The sequence below is a fragment of the Epinephelus moara genome, chromosome 12, assembly GCF_006386435.1.
Source record: "Epinephelus moara isolate mb chromosome 12, YSFRI_EMoa_1.0, whole genome shotgun sequence".
Classification (NCBI taxonomy): Eukaryota; Metazoa; Chordata; class Actinopteri; order Perciformes; family Serranidae; genus Epinephelus; species Epinephelus moara.
In genome coordinates this window covers 24,546,586-24,558,687 of record NC_065517.1, presented here as the reverse complement: position 1 = coordinate 24,558,687, position 12,102 = coordinate 24,546,586, and the positions used below count along the sequence as shown (strand labels likewise).

The 12,102-nt window shown below is 41.7% G+C and overlaps 1 protein-coding gene across 2 annotated transcripts in view; it reads left to right on the top strand.

Annotated features, from left to right (window-relative positions):
- usta (uronyl 2-sulfotransferase a) overlaps positions 1 to 12,102 on the top strand; it is a 91,785-nt gene that overhangs the window by 68,948 nt on the left and 10,735 nt on the right. For both annotated transcript variants that reach the window (XM_050058771.1, XM_050058772.1), the window contains 2 exons: positions 2,740 to 2,819; positions 2,935 to 3,088. In XM_050058771.1, the coding sequence (XP_049914728.1) occupies positions 2,740 to 2,819; positions 2,935 to 3,088 (234 nt within the window). The remainder of the gene's footprint in view (positions 1 to 2,739; positions 2,820 to 2,934; positions 3,089 to 12,102) is intronic.

Here is a 12,102-nt window from a genome sequence, read left to right as displayed (position 1 = left end):
TCGTATGGTGACAACCTGTGTCACGGAGGGGGAAGTGGCTCATGGCTGTCTACACGCTCCCCAGACCAGCAGTTGAGTTAGCTGGGACAAGGATCGCAGTACTCACGAATTGGAGAGATAAAAGGCAGAAATTTAAAAATCTCTTTGATAACGGGACAAGTTGGTCTCATAGCATAAACAAACTTGGGGGAAAACTAGTCGACTAGTTAAAAGCATGATGAATTCATGGGCTAGTTCCTGGACTGCCACCCCTCTGGGCTTTCCGAAAAGTCCTCTGATCTCTGGTACTCCTAGCCCTTGGCCTGTAACTTTCAAGTCTTAATCTGTATAGTCTGGCAGGAGTCCACTTGAAACACCTCGTTTTTTTCAGCTGAATGTTTCTGCTTTATAAATATCCAGACATTTTCCTGCAAGTCTGAACTGAAAAGTTTCACAAATTTGAGTCATTATCATGTGTTTTTATTACTTTCGAAATCACACATATTGTGTGCTCCATTTGTGCAGAGACACAACTCGCATGCTCATTAATTTCTTACATATGTGACTGGGATGATTGGATCTCACAAGCAGAATTATTCCAATATGGAGCTGCAGTATTTATGCGAGGAATGACTAAGAGGTCTCAGTTGCCTTCAGTTAGGGAGCTAATGTGAGGGATCTGCAGCGTTTGGAACTACTGTGATATCTCTAAGTTTGTTTTGGCTACCGTGAGCCTGCCTCACCATGCAGACCTGGAAAGCCTTTGGGATGTTTTTTAATCTGTCATAGCAGCAGAGGAAGAAGACGCTTGGAATAATTGCTTTAAAAATGTTGGCTTTCCTGTGCGTGACATGACCTAAGGGAAACTGCTAAACTATGGTGATAAAAACTTGTTAGATGAAACAATGTGAGGCTGTGCAGTCAAGGCAGAGGTTGACACTGTGGTGAGGTCAATCTGTGGTGGAAGATTCTGCAGAACGAATCAAGGTGGACCCAGAACCAGATAAATACACAGCCAAAGTGCAGTTTAACCCGTGGCTGTGTACTCAGCTCAAACATTTAAACTCTTGGGATGTTAACTCTTAGCTTTGTCTGATAGTAGTTTCTTTTTTGTTTGCAATTAGTTAATTAGGAAGCCACTAACAATGAATGGTGCACCTGTGACAGGCGAGAATATTTGATTCTTTAAATTGAATCTTTTATTCTGAGAAAGCTAAGTACTTTTTCTTTTTTTTCTTGTCTCAGTTAGAAGGCCTACTGTATTTCCGGGTATTTCTGTATATGTTTATATATCGCAGCACCTCCAGGCCATGGTTCTCTGCCAGAAACCGATGGATTGCCCTCTCCAGTTGTGAGAGAGTTACTGCCAAGTTCAAGTATCTCGGGGTCTTGTTCAGGAGTGAGGGTAGAATGGAGCATGAGATGGATCAGCGGTTTGGTGCTGTGTCAGCAGTGATGCAGGCACTGGGCTGAGCCAGAAGGTGAAGCTTTTGATTTACTGGTCCATCTACGTCCCAACCCTCACCTGTGGTCATGAGCTCTGGGTAGTGACTGAAAGAATGAGATTGTGGATACAAGTGGCTGAAATGAGTTTCCTCAGAGGGGTGGCTGGGCTCAGTCTTAGAGATAGGGTAAGGAGGTCGGACATCCAAAGGGAGCTTGGAGTGCTGCTGCTCCTTCACATTGAAAGGGGTCAGTTGAGGTGGTTCGGGCATCTGATCAGGATGTCTCCTGGGCACCTCCAGTTAGAGGTGTTTCAGGCACGTCCCACTAGTAGGAGGCCCCGGGGCAGACCCACAACATGCTGGAGGGTTTACGTATCTCATCTGGCCTGGGAACACCTTGGGGTCCCCCAGGAGGAGCTGGAAAGCGTTGCTGGGGAGTGTGTCATGGCCAAATTTCTGGCTAAGTGATGGCCTTATTAAATGTCTGTATTTAACCAGGAAAGCCTCACTGAGATTAAAGATGTTCTCTCTAAACTAACAGACAAAAAACACAACAGGTACAGAGAATAAAATAATTCAGAATTAAAGCCAGTGTGTCTACAGGTCCTTCAAAGGTCTTAAAGTATTAGTAAGTATTCGGCCTTCAGAGTCATTAAATCTTCTTAAATCTGAATTAGTGAGGTATTAACTGCTGTAAACATTTGATTAATCTATCTTTTATGTTATTTTTGTTAGAACGAGTCAAGCCATATTTCTGATTGTCTATCTCTTTTTTCTTTTAACTTACTACTTGCACTTACCAGTTGGCAAAATGTAGTTTAATATAATCACTCTAATAACCATAGTACCTCATAAAACTGCCCTCTGCACTACATATACACTTAGCGTTATACTGACCTGCAATACTTGAATATGAAAGAGGTGATTTGTTTAAAAACCAGACTTAAATTTATTTAAATCTTATCTCGAAAAGGTTTTAAAAAGCATTACATTTTAGTGCCTGATACCTGTGACAGCCTGATCACAGCAGACCCAGAAATCAGGTCAACACATCCTGGATCACATATTTAATCAAAGCATCTCTAACCTGGTGCACCTTACTCTGACTCCTTTGGTTTACTTTTGAAAGATCTGCGTACACTGTCAGGAGCTTGCATATGCTTTTGGTTATCGTCTGTTAATGTGATAGCTGCTCAATTTCTACCCTGACGTTATGCGTCTCAGATGATTGCCTGTATTTATGGCAGAAACTGTTTTCGACTTATCAAATTCTGCTAGACACGTGAAATCTACCGTGTGTGTCTTGTTTTTTCAGGTGGATCTCATGAAGAATATCAGTAATATCCCCCAGCCATTCCTCTACACACGGCATGTTCACTTCCTCAACTTTACCAGGTATAGTGGTTGCACCAGTGGACACTGACGCTCAGTAACAGCATATTCAATCACAGTTTGTTGTCCCAGATTTGAAATTCTGCACTTAACATTGATTTGTCTTTGTCTTTGTAAGGTTCAGGATAGAGCAGCCAGTCTATATCAACATAATCCGGGACCCCATCAACCGGTTCCTCTCCAACTACTTCTTCCGTCGCTTCGGTGACTGGAGGGGCGAGCAGAACCACCTCATCCGCACTCCAGGGATGAAAGATGATGAGAGATACCTGGTGAGGCCTTTGATTTTTATGGAGCAGTTAATTATTGTTTCTGGCTTGAAAATCAAAGCTGCTGTCTGGAGCATAAAATTGAAAGTGATTTACATGCTTCAAGTTGTATTTCATGGTTTATAGATGTGTGTATCACGGAGTATATCAGTGTCTGATTATTGATTGTTTTTCCACAGAGGGGATTCATTTCTCCTGTCGGAAAATGACTCATAGATACAGTGCACATTTTTGAGCTTTGCACTCTTTACTAATGGTGTCTTGAACTTTTTAACGGTCTAGGAATAAAAACTTAGAAGTTTCTATCGATATGACCCCCTGAACTGCTTAATACATAAATGTAAATGTGAGGTGCACCACTTTTCATTCAGGAGAACTACTTCTGACTCTTTGCAGGAGTCTCACACAAAGTGTCGTCATGCAGGCACACAGGGCCGCTTGATTAATTAGCTGTAGTTTTGTAGCCAAAGTTTTGCACCTGCTTGCAGATTGGAAAGGATTTTTATTAAGAGAATTAAGGGTGAAATTCTGGGCCGATACCAAAACTGTATTTAAAATAAGAGTTTGGCTGACAGCCTATACTGGTAGAGATGTTTATTTTTTTGTTGTTTTTATTCCCTCTTTTGTGCCAGGGACAGAAAGAAGTCTTTATTATAGAGAAAAAGCAACTGAACTGTTTTAAAGTTATTCAGCTCTTCATTACACTATTTGTGAATGAGCACATATTCGATCATACACATTTAAGAAACAACCTTTAATAACCTGAACATGAACGTGAAAATCATCTTTCTTTTAAAAGATTAAAAAGCCATTATATACCATACATAATATATTATAATTTCCCCTCTAATATCTATTTTATATTGCTGTGAAAATAACAACAAATTTCTCCTTTAAACAGCTGAATTTATTTAAATTTCTTGCCAAAAACGAAATTTTACAAGACTATGTTTGAACACATGATGATAACGTTATAATTTACCTTTGCCCAGTTGTCATTTTTACTGAGTAGAGCTCTGTCGCACCATAATGTAACTCAGTGCAAGCTCCGTTAGCTTTTAGCTCCGACCACCGGCTGCTAACGATTAACATTAAAGGGAAACTTTGCTGATTTTCACATAGCTTCGTATTGAATAGCGTGGGTAGTATGTGAAAATGAACCGTGGTACACTTCCCTCCATCTAACCAGTGTCTAGATATCCCTCCTCAGCCAGTGTTTCACTTGCTCTCGGGCTGTTGCTTGAACGACAGGCTGTACGCCTGCATTTTTGTATCGCCCATATTTTTGTGTGGTATTGCCTGTCTGATTGGACCAAAGTCAAAATAGACTAATATATTTCAAGATTATGTTCTGTATTGCCTGTTTGCCTGTTTGTATGGCCCAAGACCCGTCCACCAGACGCTCGCTGGTGAGCCCCAACCAGGTCTGACTCCAGGGGGCGGCCCGGGGTCCCCATACCCAAAGTCCGAATATGCAGTTTCATCAAGGTCTTCTTGAATTACTCTTAGTCTGGCCCCTCCCCTGGGACCACTTTGCCTTGGGAAACCCTACTGGGGTCTGTTAGCCTTGGACAACACAGCTCCCAGGTTCTCATGGACACACAAACCCCTCCACCCCGTTAAGGTGACGATTCTCGGAGTAAAGTCGCTGCTCCTTTGCATCAAAAGGGGTCAGTTGAGGTGGTTCGGGCATCTGATCGGGATGCCTTCGGGGCGCCTCCTGTTAGAGGTGTTCCGGGCACGTCCCACTGGTAGGAGGCCCTGGGGCAGACCCAGAACAGGCTGGAGGGATTACATATCTCATCTGGCCTGAGAACACCTTGGGGTCCCTCAGGAGGAGCTGGAAAGCATTGCTGGGGAGAGGAATGTCTGGGGTGCTTTGCTTGGCCTGCTGCCTCTTCGACCCGGCCCTGGGTAAGGGGATGAAAATGTATAGATGGATGGATGGATGGATTAACTACCTTTTTCAATTCTGTTTCTGAGCAGTGCATCCTTGGCCATAACATTGTGTCAGATTTATGATGAGGAGAACTGACAAGGTCCCTCTCTAAAAACTTCTCCCCTAAATCCTCAAATTATATGTTCTAACTAGGAGCCATTACAGTATACGGTGCCTTTAATCTAACTAGCTTTAGAGAGGGTACCACATTTACGATGTCGCCCCACTCCCTAGAGAAGCCCACTGTAGAAAACTTTTCTAACAATATTATTTAAAAGTCAAACAAAAACTGAATCTTTGAGCCTTCTTCCCCTCTATCTGCCTTTCATCTTGGTCCCAGTGCCCACAGGCCCATTTACTCTCATATGGACATTAGCTAAATCAATGCCACGGATGTTTATGGTTTGAAATACTAATGCGTTTGCAGTATTTGAGAGAGCTGCATAGTTACTTTATGACTGAGTCCCTAGCTTGCCAGTAAAAGTGCTTTGACTCTGTATCTGTTTTGGTTCCCGGCCAGCTGGTTTCATAACCTGAAGCTCAGTTGAGACATGAAGTGAAATGTTGTATACTCATTTCTTATTCTGGTATGAGCTTTATGTACACTAATTATGGAGGCATGTGAGCCAAGGAGTGTTTGCACAGAGAGACGGTAATGATACTGACTGTTGAATTATGTTATATAAACACACTCTATAATCTTCCACTCAATATCGTAACAAGAAAGTAATCCTACTGACATTGATTTTCTTTATTACATTCATTCACTCATTGAATAAGTGATAAAAACCATCTTCTGTGTCAGTCAGATGACGGGTTTGTTGAATTTAAGACCTCTGTTTGTCGTTATCGTGAGACAAACATTAACTTCCTAAATGTTAAAATATAAGCAGCAGAACATTTCTTCAATGCAGGAATATATCAAAACCACACTTTGCTCCCTTTGAAGATGTTTTACACGTGGTGTTGCTGGAGGCAGAAAGGCAAATTGTAAGGCCACGGCAGTCTGATGCTAAACCCAATATTTAAATCTGATTATGATTCCAATTAGAGACCTGATTTAGTATAACCACATCAGAAACTTGGTATTCTACATCTGCCTCGCAGAGTTGTTTACCCCCGTAGCGCCATACTGTAGGCAATGCATCTCACATTATACAGTACATGCTGTTTGGAGCCTTACTTTAATTTTCAATTTTTAGTTTTTTTAATCTGTGGGTGAGTTTTTCCACTTTGGAGGAGCTGCTGAGATACAGTTTGAGCTCATGACACAAAATACAGTTAGCAGTGAAGTGATGGGTGCTATGTGTCGATTGAAGAAAGCAACATTTTTGATTAGGGGAGCACGTGGGTAAAAGACAGAAAATTTTGGTTATAAAAACAGGTCAAAATTATGATCAATACAAGATTTCATAGCAAATCAATATCCAATCCCAAACACAGATACACTCTTGGTCCTTCCTGCCACAGTCCTCAATACTGTCAGAGCTCAAACGGCCATACCGAGAGGCGAGCAGGAGGAGTGAATGTCATTCTGGCTTGAGTCTGACTGGGTGTAATTAAGTATTGCACTGCTTTCCCTGGAGTTTTGGACCATGTGAGTTGAGTTATTAAAGTATGCAGACCACGGGGGCCCCTTGCTACAGTTAGAGGAGAGGGGGAGGCTGTGTTGCTGTAGACTGGGAAACCTGTGTGTGAACGTGTGTGTGTGTGTGTGTGTGTGTGTGTGTACTTGTATATGATGTATAATGAGGACCAAAAAATATATTTTAGCAACAGTGTGAGGACATTTTTGCAAAGTGAGGACTTTTTGGGCGATCCTCACTTTTTCAAAGGCCTGTTTAAGCGTTAAGACTTGGTTTTAGGGTTCAGATTAGATTTAAGTTTAGGTAAGGGTTGGTGTTAGGCAGGTTAGGGTAAGGGGCTAGAGAGTGCATTATCTCAATGAGGGTCCTCACAAAGATAGAAGTACAAGGATGGGCGTGTGTGTGTGTGTGTGTGTGTGTGTGTGTGTGTTTATACTACTATATTCATGTGGACCAAAACTTCTTAACAAGGTGTGATGAGTTAAAGTAGTTACAGTATGCAATGTTTTGCCCTGAGTCACTAAAGTGTATTCCAAGTCTTGTCCTCTTCCCCATGACTTATTCACTCCTTCTCTGGCACTCTCTGAGATAACTGAGATTCTGCTGCATACCAACATGTTACTGTATCGGCACAGACGTGTCTCTCAGATCATCCTGTTTTGCTTTGCTGTGCTGTCTTAACTCTCTGCCCTTTACATTGCTGCTGTTGGTATTGTTTATTTGTACTGACTGTGCTCGATAGCCACGACATCCTAGCTCACCTAATCAGCAAAAACAGCTTGCCATTATGTGCTAAATCATATCTATAAACAGTGGCTGCAAGCATATGCCACACCACCATCTGTATAATGCTGCAGTAGAGTGCTATACGCTGCAAAAGTGCTGAACCTCGCTAAAAAACCAATTACAGGCCAAAGCAGAAGTTTAGGAATCAACAGAGTCAGACTGATGTGTGATAGCTGTATATATTCAGTCCTCCCAAGCTACAGTTGGTAACTTTAAAAAAAACAACTTTTTATTATATTTGCTGAAACTGTCACTACATCCACACAGTAATCCACGAGACAGATAATCGCCTCCTCAAATTGCTTATAATGGTATTACAATAAGTGAGCAGAAACAACCAATCAAAGCAGAGCAGTCTCTAACGCAGCTGTCAATCACTGCTTGTGAACTGTGGTCAAACTGTCAAACTAGGCAGGACTTGTCAAATATAAGTTAAGATTCGGTTACTGCATTGTCTTTTTCTCACCTCAGATGTTTTCAGAAACATATTTTAGTGTACTGTTTAGCTGTCAAATGAAAAATCTGGTTCATCCGGTGGGTGGTGCTTCACTTGACTGTTTCCAACTCTCATTTTACAGCTAAACAGTACACTAAAATATGTTTATGAAAACATCTGAGGTGAGAAACAGGCAATGCAAATACAGAATCTTGATTCATATTTGATCAATGTGTCTATTTTGTATTTATTTAACCAGGTAAGTCCCATTGAGATCAGCGAAGGAGACCTGGCTTAGACAGCAGCATGCAAAAAGTTACAGCCAAACAACCACACAGTAAAAACACAAAAGATCTATGGTAACATGTAGAAATATTAGAACACCTACACACAATGACAAGACACAACAGACTCATTTATCCTTGTACTTAAGAGAGCTCAGCTCAGGCAGAGAGACCAATTCACATAGTTTCAAATCTTTTTGAAGGTTATTCTAAGTGAGAGGAGCAGAGCACATTGAGCTTTCTTTCCTAGCTCAGTCTGTGCGCTAGGAACAGACAACAGAACTAAGTCTTGAGATATCAGACTGTAGCTACAGTACAGTACAGTACAGTACAGTACAGTAATCTGCGTAGTTACTGTGTTGTTTCCTATTGGTTTGTGGACTCCCGTTTTGAGGCCTTGAGTTTGGCGTTTCAGCAGTTGCCATCTTGGGTTATTTCAGCCAGATTGACCATATGTGGACGAGAGTGTGGAGCTGTGGATAAGCGAGGGACTCATAGACTACAGCAATGCCTTGCAGAAACATGTCACTAAAGCGTCCCGCCCTTAAATATGCCTAACTTTAAGCCTTAATAAAATGTAAACTGGTGAGTTTACCAGGCTGTAAATATGTTTATTTCTGCAGTGTAGTTGGGCATTCTAACTTGGTGGCCTATAGGGATGGACGCTGTTTTGGAACCAGCCTCAATTGGCCATTTGATTGATTGCAGTTTTTGGCACTTCTGCATTGGCTTCATTTCTCGGCCTTGGAAATTGCCGGTTGTTCACGAGCAATGATCGACAGCTGCGTCAGAGACTCTTCGACTGGTTGTTCCCATGTGCTGCGATAGATTCTAGTAGATGCCAGTAGAGACAGTAGGAGGTGGACGGACATGATTTTTTTCACAGACAATCTGTCTCATGTAATACTCTGTGGATGTAGAGACAGTTTCAGCAAATATGACATAAGGTTATCTTCATAAAAGTTGCTAACTGTAGCTTTGAAATGTCTTGAATAATGGATTTTATGTTTTAGGTAGAGTCGAGCCTTCAGCTTCTGTGAGCATGTGTGTTGAGAGCAGCTGTCTACAAGGGGGGGTGGAGAGGACTAATCAGCAACTGAAAACGGTGAAACTGCAGCACTGATTCTCAGCAACAGTGTCACCTCACAAGGAGTTATTTGATTCAATGTCAGGATCTGAAATAAGACTTCATATAAAGCTCTAAGTTTCTGTGTGTTCTGTAGAGAGCTCCAGATTTGAAGAATGTCCTCGCAGGTATAGCATGTCAAATATTTGTGTGTGTATCAGCGTGAGTGCCCTGCTATGTCAATACTTGGAGTTGGAACTAGTCGTGGATATATCCCCTGCCTGGTGTGCATTAGCCCTGCCTGCCCTGCACTGGGTGTATATGAGAGGTGTCAATGAAAGAACACTGTCAGTTTGCTTGCCGGGGCCGAGGGAACCTGATGCACGTGTTGCCGAGACATTCCTGTGGTCGGCTTGGATTTTCCGTCAGTCCCCCACACCCCTTTTTACACACACATACACTACACTATCCACAGGCATGCAGTGGACACTTGAACGCAGAGTGTACACACATGGGATTGAGCATGGACTGTCATTCATGAGCTTTTATTTAGGATGAAGATGGTTTTGATTAACCAGCTCAGATTGATCTGATTACATTATTTTAGTCACTGTGCAGAGTTAAGGTTGTATTTGTATGCGTGTGTAAAAATGACAGCTACAGAGGGAGCGGTTGAGAGTGATTAATTAGGCTCTGCCCCACCACAGTGTGCATATGCCTCTGTTCATACAAACACATGAACTCTGTCTATGAGGTAATTCAGTGTCCCTACTGAACCCAAAGAACACAGGTTGGTTCCCACAGTTCAGAAATACTGGTTTGATCAGGTGAGATTCCCACGGCATGTGAAAAATCATCTGCTCTCAGGTAACTCAACATTTACAATGACACATACACATTCTCAGACAAATAACGGGGGAGGCTTGACTGACATCAGTCCTGCCCCGGCTTGCCTTGACATTAGAAACAGTAGGGTGGTGTATCTGTCACAGGGATGATTGCCTGAGGTGCAACCGACACATGAGGCTTACTGGTCACAACCATCGGGTGTTGTTCAAGCAAGTATGGGATTTTTTTGACAATTTTGTTTCAGTTTCTGTGATTGGCAACTTATGTGACCGTTTCTGTGTTGTCTGCTGAAGACTTAAAGGTTCAGTGTGTAAGATTTAGGGGGATTAAGTGGCCTACAGCAGTGAGGATTGCACATTGCAACCTGCTGAAACTTCTCCCACGTGCCAAGCATGAACTCCTGGTTAGAATTCTTCAGGACCCCGGGATTTAAACCGGAAAAAACACTGAATAAAGCAGTTAAGCTTTATTTATCAGTGTTTCTCCAACACTGTTTGGCACGTCACGGACAGGCCGCTAGCTCACCTTTTTTCTTTGATAACTTAAAGTGTGCTCACCCTATTTCTGATTGAGACGTTCAGGGGGTTTTCACTGTGAGCCAAATTATCCGCAGATGCCTTCTCTTCTCTAAAACAAATGGACCTGGTGTTTTAAAGCAGTAAAAACAGCAGTTTCACATTAAAAATCAGTGTTTTCCTGACTCTGTTTAGCATGACAAAAAGAGGACGCTTGCCTAGCACCTGCTAATGTGTGCTCACCTTTTTTTTTTCTGATAACTTAAGATCCAGACGGTCAGGAAATTTTGACTGGGAGCCAAATTATCTGCAGAGGTCTCTTCCTCTCTACAATAAACCGACACTGTGATTTAAACACAGAATAAAACAATTTTTTGTTAAACAAATCAATGTTTTCTCCGTCACTCTCTTTGCAGAGGGGCTACTACGTGTTTTACGACACTGCTCGTCACAGATGGGCTTCTAACTGCAGTGGCCGATGTGAAAACGTGAATGGCCAGTGTTTGATTTGTCTGTTCTGGGTTACTGCAGAAACATGGCAGACTCTATAAAGGAAGACCTGCTCAGTATGTAGATATAAATGACCCATTCTAACATAAAGAAAAAAAACACAGATTCTTATTTTCAGGTGATTATACGCTAAAGAAAACATACTTATTATATTACATTCACATTCAGCCAATATATCTCTAAATCCTACACACCAGAACTTTAAAGGGAAACACCACCGAAATTATGAACCCCAATATGTTTTTTACATGGCCTAGGGAAGTCCAAACAATATTTGTGAACATGTGCCACTCTCTCTCTCTCTCTAAACCAGAAACCAGAAAAGTCAAAGTTTTTGGCGTATCTGTTATTAAGATCTGTTTTTACTATGATGCAGTTTGTGCAATAAAAATCCTTTACTTTCTGCAGCTGTTTAATGCAGTCTACTTCCATCATATACTGTGTCATTTTATGGCGCCTAGAAAACCCCTATAGTAATCAAAGCCTTCAGTACATATATATGATGGCATTAAAATGTTTTTATAGGTCTTTTATGTACTCTTGACAGTAGAATAAGAGACTATAAACCTATATAAAGGCCCAGTCATAAAACAAATACTGTGAAACAGCCAGAATCTAAAAAATACAGTGATAGAAATATTTTATCAGGCTGCTGGTGATAGCAGACTGTGTGGATCTTGAACTAATGACTGAGGCTGCTTTCCGACCTAGAGTTGTCTTGCTTTGGTCCGAATCAGGGACTAATTTTGTTAAAAAGTTGCATAATTGCCTAGAGCTGGTTCGTGTTCTCACGGCAGCATTTACATCAAATGCCTCGCACAAGAAAGCTGCTCTTGATTGGTCAGAATTTCCATGCAGGAAAAACCCAGGAAGTAAACCAAACGTTGAAGAAGAGTACACTTGCAAGATAAATGTGACACTTTCTAATGTCACAATGGAGGGACAACTACGCAGGTTGATTTTAGCGCTGCTCATCGTGGACTATATTGCTGTCATTGTTCATTTTAGTCAAACCATACAGTTTGAAAACGAGGCGCGGCTCCAAC